Source organism: Mus musculus, chromosome 12 (assembly GCF_000001635.26).
Source record: "Mus musculus strain C57BL/6J chromosome 12, GRCm38.p6 C57BL/6J".
In the NCBI taxonomy this organism is placed as follows: Eukaryota; Metazoa; Chordata; class Mammalia; order Rodentia; family Muridae; genus Mus; species Mus musculus.
Genome location: NC_000078.6, coordinates 40,377,581 through 40,404,911, shown reverse-complemented (window position 1 = coordinate 40,404,911; position 27,331 = coordinate 40,377,581). Strand labels below are relative to the sequence as shown.

The following is a 27,331-nucleotide window of genomic DNA, read 5'->3' as shown; positions in this document are numbered from 1 at the left end:
GCAACGGAGCTTATAGTGGGACATGATTGATATCCTAGGCCCTGTAATGAATGAGATGACTCTGTGGTGGGCCACGCTTTGGGCCACCAATGTGTAGAAATTATACTTTTATCTGCTCCGGTATCAAGGATGCCTTCAAACTCTTTTCCGTTGATCTTAAGGCAGAGCTTAGGTCTATTATTCAAAGATACAACCAAATAGGCAGAATCATTTCCTGAGGAGCCCATTTTCTTTATCTCAGGTCCTGCAGATTTTTCCCTGGTATTATCAGGGAGGAGCAGCAGCTGAGCTATCCTATCTCCTTTACTAATAGAAAAAACGCCTTTAGGGCTTGAGCACAGGACCTGTATTTCAGGGGAATGTTGACAATCCATAACTCCAGGGTGGACTACTAAGCCCTGCAAGGTGAGTGAACCCCGGCCGAGAATAAGGCCCATGGTTCCCGGGGGCAAGGATGGTATAGGCTCCACTGGCACCGGCTGAATACTCATTTGAGGCATTAATAGGAAGTCGGAGGCGGCACGCAGGTCCACCCTTGTGGGTCTTCCTGGGTCGCCTCTCTGACTGCTTCCTGGGTCCTGACAAACCGGTTCCCATATCTTTGAGGGCCCTGGGACCGAGGGCCCGATGACCCGTTTTTTGGCACATCAGTTGATTGACTATCAGGTGGGGGAAGAATTCTGCCCTTTATATCCCTCACAGAGCGACACTGGTCAGCTCTATGATAACCCTTGCCACACTTAGAGCAAAGAGTGAGAGTCCCTCCCTGTTTATCTGGAGCTCTGCAATCTTTCTTAAAATGCCCAGGCTTTCCGCAATTAAAACATGTCCTCTGATCATTTCTGCCCATGGAGCGGTTCTGAGATTGAAGGATGGCGGCCGCTAAGCCTGCATTGGTGAGAGGTCCCCCAAGCTCTCGACAGACCCTGAGCCAGTCTTGTAAGCCTTTGTTCTTTCTTGGGGCTATGGCCGCTCGGCACTCCTTTGTGGCTTGCTCATAGATTAGCTGTTCTATCAGAGGCGCAGCTTGCTCTGACTCTCCAAAAATACGCTCTGCTGCCTCTGTCATTCTGGCCACAAAATCTGAGAAGGATTCCTGAGGTCCCTGGACAACTTTTGTTAATTGACCAGTGGTTTCACCTGCTCGGGAGAGCGCCTTCCAGGCCCTAATAGCCGTGGAAGAAATCTGGGCATAAGCTCCCCAATGGTAGTTTGTCTGATCAGCAGAATAAGCTCCCTGACCCGTTAACAAGTCAAAAGTCCAATCTCTCTGCTCTGGAGTCAAAGCAGCTGCGTTTGCTCGGGCCTGCGCTTGTGCAGCTTCGTGCCAAAGCGCTCTCCATTCCATATATTTGCCCATACTAGGGAGAGCGGCTTTTACAACCGTTTGCCAGTCGGCAGGAGTTAGTGCCATGCCGGCAAGCCTGTCTAACTGCACCAAGGTAAAATTAGCATTGGTTCCGTATTTACGGACCGACTCGGCAATTTCTTTAATTTGTAAGTATTCTACCGGAGCGTGGACACGCCCACCCTCGGCTCCTTCAAAGACCGGAAATGCCTGTTGTATTTTCCTTTGTTCCTCTCTGGGAATGAATGAGTCTGCGCACTGCCTCTCTGCGCACTGCCTCTCTGCGCATTGCCTCTCTGCGCATCTCTCTGCGCATTGCTGACGCACTACGCAGGGCGGGGACTCCGCATAGGGCGGACCTTGAAGCCGACTGCCCTGAGGCCAATCAGCAAACTGGCCTTCGCCAGCCGCTTTTGGCTTCCTTAACTGATTAGCTAGCACTTTACCTGACTGGTACCCTTTTTTCTCATAATGAGCTGCTTCTTCCTCCCAGTCTGTTTCTTCAGAGGAGAATTCATCATCTGATTCAGAGCTACCAAGAGCTGGCTCCCCGAGCCCATCCAGCGATGAGCACAGGCTCCTTTTCCTAGAGACCTCCGCTAATTGATCTTTCTTCTTTTCCCTTTTTCCTCTTTTTCTTCTAATCTCTCTCCAGGTATTCCTACCTAACCTTAACTTTTCCTCGGGTTCAAGACCCTTGGAAAGGCCTGTATACTTATTTTGTGTACCATATTTCCTCTTTGTTCCTACTCTCTCTCCCCACTTTACTTCTGATAGCTTGTCCTGAATTTCATCCAGAATCCGCCCTGCCTTAACCACTTGATAACATGTGAAAAGGAACAAAAGGGCTTCTAACACTAGAAAAAATTCAAGGCCAAACATATTCCACTTTACTTCTGATAGACTGTCTTGAATTTCCTTAGAAAGTTCAAGATCAGACTTACCTCGTAAAGCTGTACTCACTGGTACTCTCGTTCCCCAGCTGAAAAGTTCTGAATTCATACAGTTGAATCCTTCTTAACAGTCTGCTTTACGGGAACCTTTATTACCGCGACCCGCAGTTCTGGTTCTGGAATGAGGGATCTTCCTTGCGCCAGTCCCGAGTTTTTTCTCGTCCCGGAATTCGGCACCAATTGTTATTAGACGCGTTCTCACGCCCGGCCAGGAAGAACACCACAGACCAGAATCTTCTGCGGCAAAGCTTTATTGCTTACATCTTCAGGAGCAGGAGTGCAAGAAGCAAGAGAGAGAGAAAACGAAACCCCGTCCCTTTTTTAGGAGAGTTATATTTCGCCTAGGACGTGTCACTCCCTGATTGGCTGCAGCCCATCGGCCGAGTTGACGTCACGGGGAAGGCAGAGCACATGGAGTGGAGAACCACCCTCGGCATATGCGCAGATTATTTGTTTACCACTTAGAACACAGCTGTCAGCGCCATCTTGTAACGGCGAATGTGGGCGCGGCTCCCAACAACTCGGCACTAAGGAAGCAGATAGGGGGTCTCCAGGGCATGTTAGCTAGCTAGACCGGCCAGAACTGACAGCAGGCCCTGCTTTAATAAAGCAGAGAGTGGATGAGGAAGACACGTGCAGGCTCAAGGATATTCTAATACACATACACACACAAACATACACAAAGAAAATAAATCTGACTGTCCATAGGGAAATCTTCCTTGTTTTGCCTTTATATGTAGTCTGCTACTATGTTTTTATATATTATAATTGTGGCACAGAAGTTTTTCTGCCCCTGTGGTTCAATGAACATTTTTCAACTGTGTATGTGTGTGTGTGTGTGTGTGTGTGTGTGTGTGTGTGTAGGTCAGAAGACAACTTGTGGAGTAATCTCTTAGACTATGGAGATCCTAAGATAAAGCCCGGGCCATCAGCCTTAATGGGAAATGCCCTCGGCCACTGAGCCATCTCAATGGCCCCCAAGTAAAATTTATGTTTTATCCCTGCATTACCAACTTGCCTGTGTGACTGCTAAAAGTCCACCTCTACATTTATTTATGTATTTCCTCTGCGGGGGCGAGAGGACGCATGCATGTGAAGGTCGGAGGACATGACATGCACGAGTCAGGACATTCAAGATCTCAGGCTCCACCTAAGTGCCTTTATTGTCTCAGTCTTGAGAACATGTAGTTGACATGACCTCTTTGGTTCTGTTATTTTAGGCAGGCTTTATAGAGTATAATTAAGGCCAAAGTAAGAAATGCACATAGTATGAGCATAGGATAATTTGCACAGATTATATTGACAGGATGTCTAAAATCACTCATTTACTTTCTCTAAACAGTTAATTAACTCTGAAAACTCAGATACTTACAATGTAAACACCAATGAGTTCTAGGGCTTATTCATCCTGAAGCACTGAACATGTGTCATATATATATCTGTTACCTCCCTTCCCTCTAAATACCTTCTTGCCAGCTAGTCTCCAGTGGCCTCACCATTGAAAAGACAGTCACACCCCACCCAGCAGCAAACATCAGTAACTCCTCAGGAAAAGGTCCTTTTCTTCGAAAATCTAAAACTAAGTGGTTTGTCTTATATGTGGCTGTTCCCAAGACCCATGTCATTTCAACATTTTGTTTGTTTGTTTGTTTGTTTGTTTGTTATTTTTGCCTTGTATTGTTTGAGTTTCTCTTATTCTTCACTTCCAAATAGTAACCATTCTATTAATAAGATACAAAACAGGATTTTTGCTAATGAATTGACTGACTGATTGATTGTTTGTTTGATTGATTGATAGTTTTAGTTAGAAAGATATTCAGCGTGCCAGCAGGTGTTCTGGTTTCGCTTTACTGTCCCCAGATATAATGAAATACAATAAATTTGTATATTTTAGCAAAAAATAATCTAACATTTTTAATCCATTATATATTATAAAGGACTAATTGATGGAACCCTTGCTTTTATTATATTCCCTATATAAGAAGTTTCTTAGCCAGGCGTGGTGGTGTACGCCTTTAATCCCAGCACTTGGGAGGCAGAGGCAGGCAGATTTCTAGTTCGAGGCCAGCCTGGTCTACAGAGTGAGTTCCAGGACAGCCAGGGCTACACAGGGAAACCCTGTCTCGAAAGAAAAAAAAAAAAAAAAAACGAAAAACAAAAAACCATAGCAAAAAAAAAGAAGAAGAAGAAGAAATTTCTTATTTGAAATACTCCCTGACTAGCTGATGTAAGAGTAAAGTCTTAGAACAGAGGATCTAAGCAGAGAATGGCCTGACCCACAGATCACAGAAAGCCACAAATACACCCTAATGGTTTTTCCAACGCTTTTATAAGGACTACACTTTCTAAACGTATTAACCACTAACAAAGTTACTCCAAGAACTGTTAATTGCAAAGAAACTACCTAATGACTTTGCTTTTATAATTGCTTGCTTTCATGGTTTTGCTTGCAGTAACCAAAAGGTCTTTTCTTTACTGAGAGAGAGAAAGAGAAACGGGGGGAAAGGCAAACTTTTAGAAGAGAATTTTAATGTCCCGGGCTTTGTTAGAGACACTGGGAAAGTTATAAGCATGCTGATGCACACACAACAGTATCTGCATACAAACTGAGCCGTCTTCCTTCTGAACAAGCGGCCTCCAGTGTGCCGGTTCCTGAAAAAGAACCAAAGGACTCTGCGGTATCTCAAGTACCAATGTAAGAGAAACTCGGGTAAAGCGGTATCCGAATGTCAAGGACCTGAAAAAGGAGCTTCATCCCCCAAGAGTTCTAAAACGATTTATGTAACACTAGAGATCATTCTCTGAAAATCTCTAACAAATAACTGTTTCATTTCGTAGTATGATCTGGTGTAGTTGGTTTCTGTATTTCATTCATTTTGTCTGCTATTCTAATATTGGATTATTTCTGATTTTTTTTTCCTACCATCAGTGGGTATTCATGAGTAAAGTGCTCACTCTTGCTGTCTTAAAAAAGTAATTTCTGATCAAGGGTCAATCTTAGTTGAACTTTACCTTTCAAATTACACTTCAGAGTCTAAGGATCTTGCCAGGTTTTTAAGAGGAGGAGGAAGCAGTCAGAGTATGCAAGGAAGGGGGGTACATATCACTAGGGACAGAGGCAGCAGACACCTCCACTGCCTGACATGAAAGGGCTGCAGAGACTTAGATGGTGTTTCTCAACCTGGGTTCAACATTTTACAAGTTCGAAATGTTTGGTTGTTTTTTTTTTTTTTTTTTTTAAATCTTAACATTTATTTCTGGTCTTATAGGATTGTTCATATAATTCAAAACAAGTTACAGAGGTGCAAATGAGAAAGAGAGGTTGGAATTTATAGTAACAGGTCACCTTGACCTTAATTAGTGTTTAGGTGTCACCCAGTGCCTCCTACATGGGCAGATCTGCATAACCATGGAAGTGTAGCCATGGCGAACTCCTTAGTGATGCTGGGTATCATTCTGAGCTGCACTGGTCTCTGAACTCCTTCTTGGTCTCCTTGGTGATGCTGGGTATCATTCTGAGCTGCACTGGTCTCTGAACTCCTTCTTGGTCTCCTTGGTGATGCTTTGGCTTATGTGCAGCATCTGCTTCCACACGGTGCTTGTGTGAAACTCCATGGATGCACAATGTTGGTGGGGTTTTTTTTTTTTTTTTTTGGAAATTAGTAATAACATATTCAGGGACCAACTATGCTTCCTTTCACCTTTTGCAAGCTTATTTGACCTAACTGGAAGTTTGGGGGTTTTTTGTATGTAAAAAACATGAAAATGAAAATAAATTTGCTGCAGTCCATAAAGAGCTTGCTTACAAATGGCATTTCATATGTCTACCTATGTCTGCTTTATTTTGGAGCAGAGAGTGATAAAAGCCACATTAACCTTTTTATAGGCTCTGGACATTGGAATTCAGGTCCTTATATACCCACATGCAGCGATTATAGCAACCCTGATTTGTTCTTGATAGTGATGGCTGCTGTTGATGATGGGGGGAATACTTTTTTTTTCTTTCTTTTTTTTTTTTTTTGGAGTGTTAACCTTTAACCTGATGACTGCCATTCACCTGGTATGACAAATGCCATGTATAACATTTCACCCCAAATCCTTTCATTCTTTACCTTCAAGGGACCCTTCAAAATTGTGGTTGTTTTTGTGAGTTTCTACATAATTTTGTCTCCATTATAAGACATGCAAGTTCATTTGTTTAGTCCTCTTGAACACCAACACCTGCTCTTCAAGCTGTTTGCTTCTATTTTAATCTTTAATAATAGAAAACTTTTGAAAGCAAGGTGACCCGAATGACCATTTATTCCAAATAAAGTCATTATTTACTTTCTCAGTAGCATCCTTTGGCTGATAGGAAAGCAGCAACAGCTTATGGTCTGGTTAACTTTTAAGACACTTGGAGCATCATCCTTTACTGAACTTTTCTCTTCTATTCAGTGTGTTTAGCAGATGACTACCAAGGATGGGCTGGCTCCTTTTCTTTAGAAACTGGTGTTCTGTAACTCATTACTTTACGTCTCTTCAGCAGATCTACACTGTGCTCAGCCTGCTGCCTTGAAGGGCGCTCCTCCCTCCTGCAATCTGCCCTCTCCTCTTGCAGCCTCAGTTGAGTTCATCTCTTCATGTTCTAGCTACCAAATTGCTGAGAGACTTTCATGTGTAATTTAAGAAGAAAGGATTGTGGAGCCATGTGTTTAGCTTGCTTGCCCAGATTTATGACACAAATTACCAGACTACTGACCAGAAATGTTCAGCTTTGTATTAAAACTCAGAGCAAAAGCCAAAGAGGGGGCATTGTAAAGATTTTCGTCATTTTAAAGACAATGTCAGACCTTCAGTTCACATGGAAAATAATGTATTTTCTTTCAGTTTAGCAGAATAATTGTCTAATGCCTTAATTTGTCTCTTTTCCTTTTTCTTTTTCTTTTTCTTTCTCCCCCCCCCCTCCTTTTTTTTTCTTTTCATGAAGAGAAGTACTGTAGTTCTGGGGAGATGGACTGATCAGGAAAACAAACAAATAAATAAACAAACAACCCACCTTCTCCACAAGCACAAGGTTCTGAGTTTAGATCCCAAGCCTCAATGTAAAAGCTGACTGAGACATGCAGTTGTTATCCAGGTGCTGGGAAGGGAGAATGGAAGGATACCCAGGGATTGCTGGTCTTCCTAATATTTGAGCTCTGGATTTAGCGAGAGACCCTGTCTCAAAGAGTAAGGTAGAGAGCAACTGAGGAAGTTACTCAGTATTGACTGACCTACATACACACACACACACACACACACACACACACACACAAAGTTATACATGATTTATTTTCTGTATCTGTATATTTAAAAGCTAGTAAATTCATAATATTACTAAAGATAATTTATTGCTAAAATTTGTTTTATAGGGTTGTATCTCAGAATATTATATAGGTAACATATTATAGATACTTATTTTTATGTGTGGACATGTGTGTGCAAGCACATACACAAAACAGTGGAGAGCATTGGCTATTATCTGTCACTTCTATTGTATGTCCTTAAGACAGGGTGTCTCACTGAAGCTATGAGCTGTAGCTCACAGGCGTTTGTGCTATGTTGGTAGCCACTGAGCACCAGCAATCCTGCTGTCTTCCCTCCACTCTACCTCCAGTGCTGGAGTAATGGGTACATGAGACCACACAGTGTAGGTTGGAAAGAAAGTTTTACACAATTTACTCAATAAGTGTTGAAAACATGCTTCCCTAAGTGAAATACCACATTGTTTTCTTACTTTCTTACTTTTTCTAGGGTGTAGTTTTTCCTCCTTGTGTTGGAGTTTTCCATCTATTATCCTTTGTAGGGCTGGATATTGTGTAAATTTGGTTTTGTCATGGAATATCTTGGTTTTTCCATCTATGGTAATTGAGAGTTTTGCTGGGTATAGTAGCCTGGGCTGGCATTTGTGTTCTCTTGTGTCTGTATGACATCTGCCCAGGATCTTCTAGCTTTCATAGTTTCTGGTGAGAAGTTTGGTGTCATTCTGATAGGCCTGCCTTTATATGTTACTTGACCATTTTCCCTTACTGTTTTTAAAATTCATCCTTTGTTTAGTGCGTTTGGTGTTTTGATTATTATGTGGCGGGAGGAATTTCTTTTCTGATCCAGTTTATTTGAAGTTCTGTAGGCTTCTTGTCTGTCCATGGGCATCTCTTTCTTTAGGTTAGGGAAGTTTTCTTCTATAATTTCATTGAAGATATTTACTGGCCCTTTAAGTTGGGAACCTTCACTCTCTTCTATACCTATTATCCTTAGGTTTGGTCTTCTCATTGTGTCCTGGATTTCCTGGATGTTTTGGGTTAGGAGCTTTTTGCCTTTTGCATTTTCTTTGACTGTTGTGTCAGTGTTTCCTATGGTATCTTCTGCACCTGAGATTCTCTCTTCTATCTCTTGTATTCTGTTGGTGATGCTCGAATCTATGACTCCTGATTTCTTTCGTAGGTTTTCTATCTCCAGGGTTCTCTCCCTTTGTGATTTCTTTATTGTTTCTATTTCCATTTTTAGACCCTGAATGGTTTTGTTCAATTCCTTCACCTGTTTGGTTGTGTTTTCTTTGAGCAGGACTTTAAGTATATCAGATGTGTTGAGTAGAATTAGTAATTGATTATTCTAGCTCAGTTTGTTTTTTTCTTTAATGGTTATCATACATGATCAATTAGGAGAGTACTAGATGTTGGGCTTTGGGTGCTATGTGATAATATTCTTACCTTTTGTTTGGTAGAAGCTAGTATCTCTTAATATATTCATAAAAGTGTTATCCAGTGCTCATGACACAGATGGATCAGACACAGAGGTGATCAATAAATTTTATTAAGAGGCTGAACAGTCATCCAGGATCATTTGGGTCAAGACCTACAACATTTCTGCTTTCCATGATCACGGAAACCCTATTAGCCTTAACACACATGTAGCTTTTTCTTTCTAGAGACTTCAGATCAAGTTCTGGTGCTAGGAATGGAACGTAGGACCTAGTGTGTGTCAGGAAAGCACACCATCACTAAGCTACACACCAGAAAACTTCTAGCTGATACTGATCTAATCTTTGTCAGTATTTTTTTTTCAGTTTTATCAAATATTTTCCTCATATGCTTTGATTTTAGTATTTTTCTGAAACTAAGTGCATTCTGTTTGAAAGCTCCTCCTTAAACATGTTAAGCTTTTTAAAATTTGTTGTGAGTATGAAAAGGCTGGGGTATACAAAGGGAAGAACACAAAGCAAACAGAGTCTAGCATCTCTAACCTTTGGCTGTCGTTTGCTGGCCTGCCCTCCCAGCACTTTTTCTTTTTCTGTCTTACCTGTTCCTAAAACTCCCCTTAATTTTTTTTCCCTATCCAGTTTTTCATGTTAGATCTTCTCCCATTACTAGGGAATGAGCCTGCTGAACGAGGACCAGGAGGTTACAGGCACAAAACTGAAAGACAGAGAGGAAATCCAACATTTTCTCTATTATTGACACTTCTCTATCTGAAAAGTGGCTCTAAGACCACTGTTCCCTCAGAGTAGCTCACCCAGGAAGACCTGGCCTAAGACTTCCTGACTGCACCCTTGGGTGACTGAAGTTCTCAGCAGCAGCAGCTCCTCCTCTCACTAAACTCTGATCTACTCTAAGACCCGCGTAAATCGGCACAGAGAATTTCAAATGCTCTTTCTGGGGATTCAAATGGATTTTGTGATAATTTGCTATGTTGTTGCATTTAATTTTCCTATAAATCATTTCCATCAAGGAATATACCTCTCACTGAAGGTATATTTATCACAGCCCTTCCCCTGCTGGCCAGATAACCAGGCTATGTGTGAAAAACAGAAACAGAAAGGTAAGAAAGCTGGATTTCAAAGAAGAAATCACATTTTCAGGGATTTAGGAGGAAAGTTTACATGTCACATGTCTGGGCATGTACAGATTAGTTGTTGGGTGCTTGGGAATTTTATCTTCAGATTCAAGAGGCCAAGAGACATAGGGCTTCTTTATGTTTTATATTTACATGTGACCTGGAAGGCCTAGGACCAGCTTCTTCTCCAGAGTAAGCAGGACTGTAGGAATTGAAGTCTGACTATACTACTTTGCTTTTCTTCTCTCTTCTTCTCTTCCTCCTCCTCCTCCTCCTCCTCCTCCTCCTCCTCCCCCTCCTTCTTCTTTTTTTTCCATTTTTATTATGTATTTAGCTCATTTACATTTCCAATGCTATACCAAAAGTCCCCCATAGCCACCCACCCCCACTCCCCTACCCACCCACTCCCCCTTTTTGGCCCTGGCGTTCCCCTGTACTGGGGCATATAAAGTTTGCGTGTCCAATGGGCCTCTCTTTCCAGTGATGGCCGACTAGGCCATCTTTTGATACATATGCAGCTAGAATCAAGAGCTCCGGGGTACTGGTTAGTTCATAATGTTGTTCCACCTATAGGGTTGCAGATCCCTTTAGCTCCTTGGGTACTTTCTCTAGCTCCTCCATTGGGAGCCCTGTGATCCATCCATTAGCTGACTGTGAGCATCCACTTCTGTGTTTGCTAGGCCCCGGCATAGTCTCACAAGAGACAGCTACATCTGGGTCCTTTCGATAAAATCTTGCTAGTGTATGCAATGGTGTCAGCGTTTGGATGCTGAATATGGGGTGGATCCCTGGATATGGCAGTCTCTACATGGTCCATCCTTTCATCTCAGCTCCAAACTGTGTCTCTGTAACTCCTTCCATGGGTGTTTTGTTCCCAATTCTAAGGAGGGGCATAGTGTCTCCTCCTCCTCCTCCTCCTCCTCCTCCTCCTCCTCCTCCTCCTCCTCCTCCTCCTCCTCCTCCTCCTCCTCCCCCCCTCTCTTTCTTTCTTCCCAACATGGAATGATTTGCAAACACTGCAAATTGGGCATTATTTATTACCTAAGGATTGAAAGACATGTGCTTTCAAATTGGTCTTCCTCAATTTCCTCTGCACATCCTAAACACAAGTCTATACTAGAAGGTAAATCATGATAAATACCTAAGAATGGTATCTACAATGAAACATACCAAAACCATAGGTTACAGTTTTACCAGGGCACACAATCTTTCTGTTGCTTGCTTATTTTTATTCATCCGTGGTTTTTGGATTTTTTTACGGATATTTAGTATCTATCTTGTTTTGTGTACTTTATGTAAATATCTGACTGAATTTTACCGATTGCCATTTCATAAATTCAAATACTGATCCCAGGCATTTTTATAAGGAATGGGCTCTACCTCTGGGTAGAGCCCTGCCTTTGTCTCCTCCTTTAAGTTAATCCACTGGAGCAGGTCCAGGATCTGGCTAGCTGACCACTCCTAAGAAACAGGAAGTCATGTCCACCTTCCCGGAACAACTGCCCCTTACTTCAGTCCCAATGCGTAAGGTTCAGCTGGTCTAGCTGCCTTTCTGTAGCTAGATTCTGTAGGGATATTCTGTAAACATTCCCTTTCCTCCTCTGTTGTCTTTTTCTGACAGTGCCAGCTAGGCTTTAGGCTTCACTATTTTCCCTCTCCCACACCCCTCCATGTAGCTGCCTGCTGACTTATGGCTGACCTCCTTGCCACCTTCACGCTCCTCCTCCAGGCAGCTGTGATAATTACAATTTGCCTGCCTTGAGTTTTCCATTTAAACTCTAATAAACTATCCCCAAGCTTCCCTTTGAGTTCATAGCCATCAAACTTTCACTTGAGATCAGTCTTAAACACTTGTATCAATGAGACAAAGAGCCTGGAGAAGGGAAGCCAATTTCTTCAGTGTCACATGATGGCTCTACTGGGACGCTCCACGATTTCTCCTGACACCTTTTTCCTGCCCTTTAATTCTTTAATTGGCAGAGAAAACGAGCCTGTGTTTGCCTGCTGGGGTGGCATGATCCTGTCTAATCTGGATTTTCAGGGGACTGTCTCACTTTTGAGGTTGATTCTCTTTGGTATCTCTACTCTGTGAGTCAGCACCTCCAAGGCTTGACATGGTGGGTCTTGAGGAAAGCCATGTTATCTTCATACAGTTAGTATTTTTATTCTTTCTGCATGGCAGTTATAGATCCAGATTGGGGGAGGCATAAAGCATTGTAGTAAAATTAGTTAGGCGGTATGCTTTGGTAGCCAAATACCATTTGTCAGGATATTGCTGGAAAGACCTAGAGCTGCACAGGCAGGATAGAACCTTAATGTCTCAGGCTGCAGCTGCTGTAGAAACAGTGAACCGACCGGTCCTTTGGTACAGTGGACATTGGTGCATGCAGCAGGGATAGACATGACACTTCTCTAAGAAGGGGCAAAGGTTCCAGAAAATAATTTTCTTATCTGTCAGGTGGGGTTTGATTTTTTTTTTTCCTTCTCACTCACTAACAGTTGTGCTGCACTGTTTCTGAATCACACTTCTATTGGATGTTTAGATTCATATTCTCATCCTCAAAACATAGGTCTTTGGGGACATTGCTTTTAATGAAGGTCAGTTTTATTAAAATTAATTATCTGGCCAAAAGAGAATAGATGTCTCTCCATCAGGTATGCTTTTTACACGGGAAAGTGATGCCCTTCCCACGCACAGCTATATGTTCAGCTTCCATAGGTATCTTGATGGTAGATAAAGATAGCAGTTCCTGAGGCTCCAGCTTGCCTTAAGGAAGGACTCCCAAGAACTTACCAGATGTTCTCAAAGATCTTTTATGTATCCAGCATCTACAAAGCTAACTGACATTAAAGGAAAAAAAGGTCAGTAAGTGATGGTATATTTATATTTTATAAAATGTTCTTTAGTCCAGTTTACTGTCTGTAAGATACAGTTTTATTCTTTACAAAATATCACTTCTAAAATAAAATGCTTTTTCTCCCAAAAGAAAACACTTTTGTCTTTTTATGCTAACTTATAAAGTCTCATAATTGTTCATAAAAGGATTTTGTTACAACAGTGGTTTGTTTCATCACATAAAACATGACCCTGCTACGCTAAAGAAATTACATTAGCATCTCTGTATGAAAAAATCAGCATGTTTTGAAAGCTCCTGAGTTGATTCCTAAGGACCATCATGGTTGAGAGCCACTGCCTGAAAATCAAAATGACTGAAGGTATTCATTAGTGTCATTTTTAGTAAGCTTGCATTTAGATGTCGTTACCTAAGTCAGTGCTGGTTGGATTAACTGCTGGTGAAATTCAGTGTTATTGTCATATGAGTCATTACAGAATGTGCTGTGTGGGCTGACTGAAATACCTATTCTTTCAGAAAAATAAGATTTACATCATTTTGGGGGACTCATTTTTATAATGTTGACTATAAAATACAGGAAAGGTAACCAGCCCATTGAGACAGCAAGGCTAAAATCTGTTTCTTATGGTTTCTATTGTCCAACATTATTTTACTCCCTCAACGTTTGTTATCTTTCATATTTTTAGACAGGGTCTCATGTATCCTTGTGATCCCAAATCCCTATGTCACCTACGATCACCTTGAATGTCTTATCTTTCTACCTCCATCGACACAGTGCTCGGATCATTGGCAATACGTCCTCCGTGCCTAGCTTATGGAGTGCTGAAGCTCAAACACAGGGTCTGGTGCATCCTATACAAGCACTCCACCAAGGAAGCCATATCTCTACCCCTTCGAGATGTCCTTCTGAGATAGTCAGATGTGGAGATAGAGTTTCTAATATCAAACTTGTAGAAGATCATGTGTCACAGAGATAAGATTTGTGATTCTAAACTTCACTGGAGACATGATAATTGTCAATAGATGAATGAATTCAAAAATATGCCTTAGTATTCTGAATATGACTGCCTCTTCACTATTTACAAAAGCTTTAAAAGACGTTTTAGAACTGTATCTGTGTTAAAGCAGTCCAAATCCTAACAGGTAGCTTGAAAAAAAGGGCTTTGTTTAAAACGTTAGGAAGTAAGGCCAGAGCACTTGCTGAGCAGCTTTGCGTTGGCTGGGCTCTACCTACCTTGTTCTACCTTTAGTGCTTGTGACAGTTTCCATTGTGTTGATATGGCCATGAGCAGCCAGCCTTCTGGAAAACATGGGTTCCTGGAGAGCAATCCAGCTCAGATATTTTCCTTTGCCCCTTGGGTCTTGCATAGCCTTTCCCTGAAAGTGCAGGGTTTTAGAGAAAAATTTACTACATTGTGGTAATATACTGAATATTAATTGTAACTTTAAGTTTTTACTTCAAAGTGCCAAGACTAAGACATAATTTATTACTTTTCAGCATGAATGTTTTTAGAGCCTTCCAACGCTGCTTATTATGAAGAAGGCTGTTATCATGCGACCTGTTTTTATTTCAACAATGAAAAGCCCTTAGGGTCGGCCATCAGCAGACGTAGCCAATGCTGAATAGTGCAGCAAATGTGCTGATTGTCTAGCCCTGCTACGGTAGTTCCAGGCTCTCCTCTAAGAAATGAAGCTGAATTAGCGCAAGCTAACTGTAGCATCTCAGTAACGGGTCAAAGGGAGTTGGAGCACATTGTCTTTCTTTTTTTTTTCACGATTTATTAATTTTATTTATATGAGTACACTGTAGCTGTGTTCAGACACACCAGAGGAGGGCATCGGATCCTATTACAGATGGTTGTGAGCCACCATGTGGCTGCTGGGAATTGAACTCAGGACCTCTGGAAGTGCTCTTAACCATCTCTCCAGTCGGCAAATTTTCTTAAGTTTAGAATAGGTGTGGCATATTGCTGAATAAGATGGTAAAAGTTGCTTGCCTACTGAGTAGAGAATATAGCCTATGACTTTTACCCAAATGAAAAATGTACTTAACATAGATTTGAAAGCAGGACTTGACTTAATTCTAAATTAGAAATACACAGTCAGCAACAAAACAAAGAATCTTCTCTTTAGTAGAAAGACAAAAGCTGACTCTTTCAAGGAGTTGATGTGGTGGTTTTATAGAGAGAAGATGTTTAACACAGAGCTTGGACTTCCCACAACATTTCAGACACTGTAAATAAGTAATATGCAGGACTTTTGTGTGAAGGCCTATTAATTATTAATGTCAGGGGTTTTAGAACCTGGAGATTGTTCCTTTTCTGTTCCTATAAAAACAACTGATCATACAAAGAGTTATTCGTAATAATGAATCAAGACACTAGCACTGAAATAAAAATATGACTTAGTCATCTAATTTTGCAAATAGAGATATATTAGTCCCACAAAAAATTTATGACTCTATCAAAACCACTAATTATACTTAAAAGAGAACATCAGATAGGTAATTTATAATTTTCTAGCTGCCAGCCCATTTCATTAAAATATTGACTAGACTACTAATTCTAAACTAATTTCCTGTCAAATTAAATAAATTAAATTTTGTTAAACATACCCCTGTGAATGTGTATGAAGTTTCTGGTAGGAGCACATTGGAGTGCATACTATGCATAAATAAGGAGGGCCAGTTAACCAATCAGATTTTTCTGAGTTGGAGTTGGCCTTTCTCCCTTTCCATCCTTTTTTCTTATTAGAGTTAAATGAATAAAAACCTTTTCTTCCCATCCTTGCTTGCTTCAAAGGCTTTGCTTCTCGGTGCCTTCTGTCTCACTGATCCTCTGGCATTGTTGGCTTGAAGCTTTCATGATTCGTGACATTTACCATTGGCTAAGGTTAAGATTTTAATGTCTGGCATTGTTGTTTATTCGGTGTTGCCATTGAAAAGTCATTCTGTATTCTACTAATAAAGGGGAGGTTACAAAGAATACAGCACAACAAAACAGAAGCAGGTCTTGTGGCTCAAGCCTGTTCTTTGGAAGTAAAGACAAGAGGATTAGGAGTTCAAGGCTGGCCTGGATTAAATAAGACCTAAGCAGAGGTAAAGTAAGGTACGCACTAAGAGCTTAGCACCCATTCTGTGTGAAAATGTACCACACATCGAGCCTTGACTTCCTCTTAGTGCTTCAGCATCCCTGGTGCTGGCCCTATTAACGGAAGAATGATAATCTTAATTTAAGTTCTTGGAAGTATTTTTAAAAGTGTAGAGTAGGAGCAGCAGAGGAAATATCTTAGATGTGAAGGAATATTTAATGTAATTATATAATGTATAGTATGATCCTTCATCTACTTTTAGAATTGAAATCTCTTGTTGACAGTGAGCATTCCAGTAGGAGAAGTAGCTTCAAGGGAGATGAATATGCTTACTCGTGTGTATGTTTTGAAGCATGTTTTCACAGTGGAAATGGTATACGACTCAGGTGCTTACCATATTATAAGGGAGGGTTTCCTTTAAAATGTCGGGGGTTTGTATGGTTTCCAGCAGCCGCTGCTTTCATGTTATTCTTGCATTGATCGGGGAGGTAGGACTCATTCCCTCTTCTGGAGTGAATTAGGAAAAGAAGGTATCATGTATTGCCCAAAAATGTAGTTACTTTATAGCTAAATTCATTACGTGTTGCTCTGAGCAAATCGTTAACAAGAAGAAAGGTAAGGGAGGAAGTTTCTCTCGTCTCACAGTTTGAGGATACAGTCCACCTTAGAAAGGAAACCATGGTGGCAGGACTGGCTGGGTTCATGGCAGCGAGGACCTGAGGCCCCCCTCACATCTATATAGATCAGGAAACAGAGGGAAGGGGGACTATCAGTGCCCAGCTTGCTTTCGCCAACTCCTGTTTTTGTTAGTTCTGGACTTCAGCCCGTGGAATGGGGCCACCCACACTCAGTCTGAGCCTCCCCCTGCAGTCAATCCTCCCTGGAAACACCTCACAGACATGCTCTTTTTTAAAAGTCATACTTTATTTTTTATTTCTGAGTATGTTTATGTGTCTGTGTATATATTCATTATGTGCACATGCATCCATGTTCCTACAAAAGCCAGAAGAACGTCTCAGAACCCTCAGACTGAAGTTACTGGCAGTTGTGAGCTGCCTGGCATGGATGATGAGAGCCAAACTCTGGTACTCTGAAAGCACTCTCAGCTGCTGAGCTCTTGCTGTTCTGTGTCTCTGTAGCCCTTGGGCATTTCTTTATCCAATAAAGTTGACAAGCACGATTAGCCATTACAATAACCAAGAAATGAAACAAGCGTCCAATTTCATTTCCTACTTTGTTTTAACCAGATTTGCCCGAGGGACAAAATCTCAATCATTATATTTTTCACCCTTAGGTAATTTTGAAACTTAAAAGGCGGGGAAAAAGACCACAAAATGGAATCAGAAGCCAGATTTGGGGGCTGGAATTCTATGTTACTTTGTTGGTATAATGATGGAGAGGACCTTGGTCAGTGTCATCTTTGGTGCCCTCTAGTCTAATCATAATATGAATGGAAAAGTGGTCCTCCCCTCCTCTACTAGTTCACACCCAAGAGCATTTTTTTAGTAGCATCTGAACATGATGATGGTTTTTCAAACAAAAAAGAAGAAATCTACAAAATAACCAACTTCCCAGTCCATCCTAGCAGAATGTGTTAGATGGACAGGGCTTTGGAATCATGTAAGAAGGAAATATGGGGCATTTCTAAAAGGATTGGCCATGGTGACAGCTTTGACGTTAAGGCCACGTGCTGTCCCACAGCTTCTCCCCGGCTCACCTTCGCTCACAATGATGCATGCATGCAAGCTGAGCAGAGCCAGCTGCTTTAAGTTCCCAGCACCCTGGCTTGCCTGCAGTGGTGGGCTGGAACCTAGAATTCCAAGGCAAATCAACCTCTTTCCTTCCATCTGGGTGTTTTCATCACAGCCTTAAGAAACAGAATCAAAAAGCAAAGTACCCATTAGCCTCTAAAATAAAGATGTTCATTATGTTTCTCTCATTTATTATAACAACAAAAAGCTAACAAACACTGTTCATGTACACACTGTAAATAAAGATAGCAATAGAATTCTAACTTAACACTGTTTGCATATTAGTAGACCACCTAAAAGAAAATATCATTAAAAAAAGGATTCATGATGATGAAACATTTTGTAGTTCCCCTGAACCATTTAAGAATCAAAAGGCCTTCTTTCAAGAAAATTCTACATGTACATAATTTTAAATACAGTTTTACATTTGAACTCAGAAAACTAGACAGTGTAAATCATTTGTGTGCCTATTAACCCCCACTTCTGAACTAGTATGTGAAATCTAATATAACTCAGCAGCTACACATGATGGTTTAAATTAGTGAAAATACACTAGAATCTTAATGTGCCGCCCTCTGTCTGCATGCTAAGAGCTCAGTGCCCACATGGGTGATGGGCTCCAGTTTTGGATCAGCAGATCAAGAGCCCTTTGTTACACTATGGCTGTAACTGAGACAACCATTCCAGCTAGGCCCTCGGGACAGTTTTACAATTGTTGAGCTTTTAATCTTAGTTTTTATCTTTTGCTTTGTATCTTAGTAAATTCTCCATGATAGTTCTGAGTCTTCCCTGCACTGCTTTAAGCCCCGTGTGTAAGATGAGTGGAGCTTGTGTCCTGTGAGCCTCGTCTCTGAGGCTAGCTTACAAATCCTTCAACTTTTCTTATATTTATATTAAATATATTGTGGGTTCTCCCTTATTTCTTACTATAATATGCTACAGCAATGTCAGAGATACACAAATACCAACAATATAATCAGGACTTAAAAACTAGGAAAATGAGATTGTTTTGTTCCAGGAACCTAGGTTCCCTGTTCTTCAGTTCTGTGCTGAGAAATTTGCACCTTTAACTAGCCCACAGGAATTCCGTGTGTGTGTGTGTGTGTGTGTGTGTGTGTGTGTGTGTGTGTGTGTGTGTGTGTATGTATAGAGATATAGTAAATATATGTAAATACATATGTAAATATATATTTAATATATATGTATGTGTATATATATATGTGTGTGTGTGTATATATATATATGTAAACCAGTGCAAATGTTAGCCATCTCACTCCATCTCAGATATAATAGCCAATCTCACTGTCAGTAGAAATAAGAATGGTTAAGCTTTTGAGGAATTCATTTTGAGACACCTCCCTGTTGTAAGGAGCTACAATTCTATGCACTGGTTCACTTTTTTGTCAACTTGACACAGCAGAGTCACCTGAGAAGACAGAACCTCAAATAAGAAAATGCTTATTAAACTGGCCTGTTGGCAAATCCATGGGGTATTAGTGATTGATGTGGGAGGTGGCCCCAGACCAGTGTGGGTGGTGCCAGCCCTGGGCAGATGGCCCAGGGTTGTATAAGAAGCCAGCAGAACAAACAGTGAAGAGCAAGCCAGTAAGCAGCACTCCTCACTGGCCCCTACTCTGTTCCTATCGTCTTATTCCTGCCTTCAGTTCACTTCATGAGGAATTGTGACTGGGACATGGAAGCCCGATGAATCCTTTCCTCTACGAGTTGATATTGGTCGTGCTCTTTGTCACAGCAACAGAAAACAATAGAACACTCGGACTCCTAGTAACACTTTGCTTGCTTACCTTTCAAACCGAAGATTCAGCTTCTTTTGAGTTTATATGTATGGCATTCATGTGTGTTGTTTTCCATTACGTCCTTCATTTAACTCTTAGAACTCTTTTTGCAGAGGGAATCACGAGGAAGAGAAACAGGCTGGGATGGCCTAACCATGTCACTGTAAACTATAGAGTTAATGGCCTATGCCTTCCAGCGTTTACTTCAGTGACTTGACGTCTCTCTCTTTTTGTAACTTGGTTTTAAAATTTATTGCATGAAATCTACCCACATAACAAAATTTAACCTCACATTACCACTAGCTCTCTGCATGTTGCTGTGCAGCACATGTCCTCAACACTGGCATCTTCATCCCTGATGCTTAGACCCATTAAACCTCAATACCCCAGTTAGTTCCCGCTCCTCACCGCTTCACACCACCAGTCCCTGTATGTCTGTAGGTTGTTCTACCATTAGATACCGTAGGTAGATAGAATCGCACAGTGCTTGCCTTTCTGTTCCTGGCTAATGATGCCCTCGAGGTTTTTCCTCCATGTTGTAGCATATCATGGATTTCTCTCCTTTTCTTTACTCTGTGTGTGTATGTGTGTGTGTGTGTGTGTGTGTGTGTGTGTGTGTGTGTGTGTATGCATCCCCATGTGGTGTGTGCCACAGCCCACGTAGGGAGTTCAGAAGAAAATTTGTGACAGTTGGTTTTCTCCTTCCACAATATGGGCCTCAGGGGACAAACTTAGGTTGTCAGGCTTGGCAGCAAGCGCCCTTACCCGCTTAGCCATCCCCTAGACCCTGAATTCACTCCTCTTTTAAGACTGAATAGTGTTCACTGAGCTTATCTATCCCTCAGTTATTTCCATCTCTTTGTTATTCTATTTAACATTTCAGCGAGCATGGGAAAGGCACTGACACATCTTCCATCCTGTCGACACTTCTTTGGGATAAATAAGCAGAAGCAAGAAGACAGGAATCTTGTGACCAGTTTCTGATGTTTTCTGGAAGCTTTAAACTGTTTGCTTGTTTTTTGTTTTTCTTTTTGTTTTTCTACTGGCCATCATATAGCAAACTTAAAATCTTATCTCATTGTGGTTTTGATTTCCCTAATAACAACATTGAGCCCCTCTTCATAGACCTGTTGGCCGTTTATTTATCTTCTTTGGAAAAGCGTCTGTTGAAGTGAGTCCCTTGACTGGCTTTTTAATCTGGGTTTGTCTGTTACTAGGTTAAGGAACTTCTTACATGTGTCAGATATCAACCCACTGTTGTGGACTATTGCCTTTACAAGTGGCATCGCAGAGTACACCACTTGAATTTCTCTTGTGGCAGCAGCAGATCTGAATGGCATATTTCCATGGCTGCCATAGCTACTGAATCATACTCTAACAAAATCGTGAAATGACTCACATGGGCGTTCGGCTTGAAGAAACACTACCGGAGAGTAATCATTTGACATTTTGAGCTCTTATCCTTGAGTCAATAAAGCCATCAATACTCAACATGGGATCTCTTCAAACCTTCCTGGAGATGGAGGCTGTTTGTTTGTTGTTTGTTTTCTATAAAGTTCATCCGAATGTTTAATGTTCAAAGGGATAACTAGATCAGATAGCTTGCTGTAGTTTGTAATATACATGTAAAGTAAGTTTGGGGCCAGAGTAGAATCTCTAAGGTGCTTTTGGCTCTTTGTTCAAAGGAGCTGGCTTTGCAGATCTTCCTTCTGTTTTTAAGGATTCAACACCATGATAGCAATGGGTTATACATTACTATATCTATTTGCTTTTTGCCATGCAGTAAAATGTAGATCTGAAACTCGTTACAGCTGTTAGACATGATAAGGGAGTTACATTTACTGACCCAGCACTTAGTATTTGATGGCACTTTGTGGGGAAAAATAGACTATCTTTTGCCTTGCCAGCTAATTTATAGCCTGCTCTGGTATTGAAGATTCCCACACTTGCTACTAAGTTCAAGACATTCACATTGCTAGTGCTCTGAGACATTGGTTTCCCAGGAGCAGTGTAGGGATTACCAATACCTGGTAAAACTGCACTTCTTCCGTGTAAGCTGAGGACTTGAAAATCTCTAACGCACAAGGCCGTGGGTTTGACTCATAGCACCAGAAAGAAAAAGATATCTACAGGAATTGGTACTCACTTAGAAACATTTGCCAGGCTCTGAAGCCTGGAGTCAGGGCCCAGGTCTACTCCATATAAACTTCCTTTGTGGAGTATTGTAATCTACTATGCATCCGAAATGCTACTTGTTCTTTGCTGTAAAGTATCCTTTCTTTCATAAAGAATAATTCAAAAGTTAAATTCCAATAAAATGTAATACACCAAGGATAGGCGAAGGTTTGAGGTCAGTCTGACTACATAGGGAGACCCTGTCTCAAGCGAAAGACAGAAGACAGATCAACAGAAAGACAAGGACTGCTAAATTGTAACTGGCACACTGACTAATGCTCGTTTCCAGCTTAGAATTCATTTCCATTTTTAATCGGTACTAATTGTCATTGTGCCTGTTATGCCAGGGCCCCAGCACTAAATAAAGATCAAGCTGTAAATACAGCTGGACTAGCCTTAATTCCAAGCAGAAAAAGTTCCACTAAAGACAGGCACAGGTGCTTCCTAAAATGGGACTTTCCTAGAAACTTAACATTAGAACTCTAGTTCAAAGGACCTCTGGCCTGTTGTTCCTTCTTTCATGTCTTCATTTAACGAACATTTGTCAAATACCAACTTTGTTCCAGCCACAGTAGTCTATACAAGACTTATAAAAATAAGCCCTTGACCTTGAGTTCGCAGACAAACATAGCAGTGGAGATACAAGTGTAAATAATAACAATGATGCACGGAGAGATGGAGCAGGTCGAGCCCAGTGGAGAACCGTGGAGAGCAGAGGCTGACAAGCAACAGTCCAAGCTCATCGCAGGGAGCACCCATTTCTGCTTTGTGCCTACCAACCCAAAGAGGAAGATGTAACTTCTGAGATCACGCCGATTGCCCATCCTTCTCTTTCAACCTAAGCTTTCTCTCTCTTCTTTGTGCTGGAATCTGAAATCGTTGCCTGGCACTCCCGTTCATAGACACCCCTGTCTTAGTTAGAGTTTCTATTGCTGCAACCAAGCACTATGACCAGAGTCGAGCTGGGGAGGAAAGGGTCTATTTGGCTTATACTCCCACATCGTAGTCCGTCACTGTGAAGGAAGCCAGGATGTGAATTCAGGCAGGGCTGGAACCTGGAGGCAGAGCTGCTGCCCAGGCCGTGGAGGATGCTGTCTACTGGCTTGCTCTTCACTAGCTTGCTCAGCCTGCTTGCTTATGTACAGTAACTCCAGTCCCAGGGTCAATCATTTGCAAACCACAGGTTCCTCCGCATCCGCGGTTTCTCTCCCGTTCCTTTGCCATGGCAGGTAATTCTGTTTCTGTACGTGTGACCTTTCTGTCTGTTCACTAGGAATAACCTGAGGAAAAGAAAAGCTGAGCATTAGTCACATAAAGGGACGAAAACAAACCACAGAAGACCTGAGTTTATAGGAAGTCCTTTGGGGAAAAAACTAAAAACAAAAACAATCATGGAAGAAAATGTGGAATACGGAGCTTGGAGGAAAAGCTGCCAGTAGAGGTGGTATCAGGACACTGGGGAGCGCACATAAATTCAAAGTGACTTATAAATACATACACATTCAAAACAGCAGCGAAAGTAGGTGTTGAAGGAGAACTCAAGTTGGAAAATGTCTTTTGGTACCGGGAGCAGAATAATGTATTTGAGCTCAGATTGAATCGTATTCATAAACTGTTACTTTCACTTTTCCTTTCTCAATTCTGTCATCTGGAAGATGAGATTAGAATAACTTTACAGAATGGCGTGCTAAGATTGAGGAAATGCCCCAGAGCACTGCTGGGGATTTACCAGGTGGAAATGCCCAAGTTCCTTCCTGAGGCTGGTGATGGTTGCTATCACCTTATGCTTGTTTTCAGACAAAAGGAACTTACGAATACCCCAGTCACATTGTGGGAGAAGAATGTCAACAGGGCTTGCTATGTATCCGTCATGTTACGTTTGCTAGCACTGGCTTTAAGACAGCTGTTTTCTTTATATATATATTGGATATTTTCTTTATTTACATTTCAACTGTTATCCCCTTTCCAGGTCTCTCCTTTGGAACCCCCTACCCCATCCCCCCTCCTGACAGCTGTTTTCTTCATTAAGAATCTTTTACCCGTTGACAATTCCGTACATGTATACAATATATTTTGATCATATTCACCCCTAACTCTTCTCTTCCTCTCCCCTCAGAACCACTCCCAACAGGGCTCTCAACTTCATGTCTTCCTCTTCTTTTTTTTATAACCTACTAAGTCCATCTGTGCTGCCCTAGTAAGTGTGAGACCATCCCCCAGAGCAGGCACAACCTAACAGAGGCTGTACCCCAAAGGAAAACTGACTTATCGTCCCCTCAGCAGCTACCAACAGCTCCTTAGCTAAGAGTGGGGCCTTATGAGCACCCTCCCCTCCTTCATACTGGGGCACTGACTGGCTTAATCTTTGGTAGGTATCCACAGCTGCCCTGGTTTCAGCCACGTCCTGCCCAGAAGGCAGCATGTCTCAGCACTCCTCCTCATCCTCCAGCTTTTAAGTCCTTTTTTGGCCCCTCCCTCATAATGTTCCCTGAGCCTTGAGGTGGGGTGGTATACATGGCCAGTGTCTGTATTAACCACTACCCACTGGATATGCTGCCATGGTTGTCCTTAGCAGTCAGAGGACTGCTAATAGCAATTTCATTAATAGTATTTTCAAACTTAGTGTCAGGTTTACTCAATACCTTCCTAATACAGAATTCTGTACTAATATAGAATGTTAGGAGCATATGAACAGTCTGATTTAACAGACTTTACTATGACTAGAGTATGTGAGAGTGGAATGCTAAAAACCTTCTCCTATGGGACACTTCCTTCTCCAGCCATTGTGTGAGCCATCTTTCTTCTAGCTTTTCCTGAATGTCTGCTGTCACATTCTCTTGGTCCCTTATCTCTTTATCCTGTTAACTTATTTGTACCTTTTAACAAACTGTAAGCACTTTAGCCTTGCTGACAAGGCTCATACCATGCAATCCTGAACAGAAGATCTACACTTATAGATATATACTCAGTTGGTGTTTGTTGAGTGAGTGAGTGCTTCTACCTATGTACTTGTCTGATTCTTGGCCCATGCTCAGCTGTGTACTGCTTTAATATTACTCAGTTAAGAGTGGCTTGAGTGATAAGGTAAGAGTAAAAATTTAAAAATCTAATAAAATATTGGCATTAACCTAATTCCAAAATTCATCTTTTTCTAATTCTGGGGGTTGGCAGTAATGCCTCATGTATGCTAAGCCAGCTCTCTATCACTAAGCTGTATCTCCAGCCCTCTATTTACTTTTTATTTTGAGGCAGGCTCTCAGTAAGTTGCCCAGGCTAACCTTGAACTTGCTTTGTAGCCGCAGCAACGTTTGAACTTGAGCTCCTCCTACCTCAGCCTCCCAGCTAGCTCTGACGGGCCTGCACCACCAAGCCCTGCAGCTTCCTCTTTCTGAAGAAAGGTCCCTTTCCTTCTGCAAATGCAATAGCTGACCCCAGTTTCCTTCAGCAGCTACTACCCAGTCAAGCACTGAAATAAGATGGCAAGTCTAGGGTTCTGCCTCGGCATACTAGAGAGAGGTCCTGACACAACTGCCTTAGTTTGAAGCCCTGAAATCAGAGACATGGAGACCCTAAAGCACTTGCAGATACTGTAAGCGATATAAGGAAAAGGAATAGAACGGGAGAGGAAAGGGTTACTGTGTGTCTACTGTCTATCACGTGGCTCACAAAAGGTGATACATGTAACACACGATTGTGTACTGAGCCACTGGCAGAACACAGAGATTGCTACCCCTGCCACTCAGCACTTGCTGGTTCACACCAGGATACGAAGTGCGTTCTTTACATGGCTTGTGATTAGAAATAAGGAGGTTTTCAGATGTGTTAGAAAGAGGCTGGCATGAGCTGAATGGTGGCTTACGAAGTCACGTGGTCACTTAGGCCCCTAACCCAGCTGTTGCTGTTTCCACTTGCTAGTACTCAGAATCGCAGCCACTGGCCAAGACCCAAGAAGAACACTTCAACAGCTACTTCCACAAGTGGCCTTTCCCCACTCAAGCAAAGAGCGGGGCTCCAAGTTCTGTCGCAGTATGGCTGTGGCTGTGTTTTAAATGACAGCAAGGTTCTCCTGGTGCTATGTACTTTTTTTGTTTATTGTTTTTTGAAGTCTGTAAAATGTCTCCAGGCTCCTTTCAGTGCAAAAGGTAAGAAACCGTCCATGGAAAGATTAAGAGTTGGTTTCAGCTTTTCTTTCTTCCTCTTTTATGCCTCTCACAGACAGTAAAGACTGTATCCTGGAGCCGCTTTCCCTGCCAGAGAGTCCAGGTGGCACCACCGCTTTAGAAGGGTCTCCATCTGTGCCTTGTATTTTCTGTGAAGAACATTTTCCCATGGCTGAACAAGACAAACTTTTGAAGCACATGATTATCGAGCATAAGATTGTCATAGCTGATGTGAAGCTCGTTGCAGATTTCCGAAGGTAAATTTTGGTTTTGCCTATGAAATAATTCCTTGCTGACTGGAGGGCAGTATAACCTGCACAGACGGTCATCTCTATGAAGATATGGAAGTCGTGTCTGGGGATTTTTTTCCTGAGATTTTTTAAAATTACAATCTTTTGTCAATGAGCATGTTAATTATGATTAATTAAAACATGGAGTACATTTTTTACTGAGGAGCCTGCACACAGTTGCTGGCTTGGGTAGTTACTGTGGAGCGTCACCTCAGCATTATAATGTCAGGCCACCCACATCGTTGCCACCAAGGAACCTTATTCTTGCCATGGGTGTTTCAAAGCAGCAGGCTGTATTATTAACAGTAGATAGACCATGGAAATAAGGCGGGACAGAAATGCCAGCCAGGGAACCTCTTAGCCTTGGGACAGGTTAATAATAGGCAGGTTAATGGAAGCACTGGTCCCTGGCCTGTCAACTGCGAGTAACACTGCCTGTGATGTGCTACCTGTCTGATATAGGAGAGCCAAAATTGATTTGTATTTTGACTACATTTAGTTATCAGTGCAGCTTTATACTAGTTTAAAAACCTAATTATCACTTATTTATAAGATTCAACTTTTAAGAAAATTTCACTCAAGATACCATATTATCTAGATCTTTAGAAAGACAGTTTGTTTGAGGTTAGAATAACCAGCATTCCTGGAGGGGGGTGGGGTAGTAACCCAGCAGTTCCCAGGTTTGATGACACTAACGCAGACTATATGTAACATGCCTTCTCTGTCTATATGGGCCTGTAGCCACTGGGTATGGTTATTTTTGACCAGACTGTGGTGTTACCTGGTCATAGGATAAAGCAAGGAAGTCTGAATGATGTACACCACCAACTGCTAAACTAATTTCTTGCATGTTTTTATGGTGCTTCTCCTCGTTGGTTATTCTCTACTTTTAAATTAGAGAAAAATGGTCAGGGTGGCTGATGGAGTATTGTGGGAGCTTTGCAACATACACTTTTTTTCAAGATGTATTTTAAATATTTAAATCTTGTTCATTTAAGAACTTCTTGAGCTGTCTTCCAATTCTTTTCTTTCCAAGTAATGATGACAGGAATATTAATG

At 41.7% G+C, this 27,331-nt stretch overlaps 1 protein-coding gene across 2 annotated transcripts in view; it reads left to right on the top strand.

Annotated features, from left to right (window-relative positions):
- Positions 1 to 27,331, top strand: part of Zfp277 (zinc finger protein 277) — a 130,745-nt gene that overhangs the window by 40,879 nt on the left and 62,535 nt on the right. For both annotated transcript variants that reach the window (NM_178845.3, NM_172575.3), the window contains one exon: positions 26,038 to 26,239. In NM_178845.3, coding sequence (NP_849173.2) covers positions 26,038 to 26,239 — 202 coding nt within the window. The remainder of the gene's footprint in view (positions 1 to 26,037; positions 26,240 to 27,331) is intronic.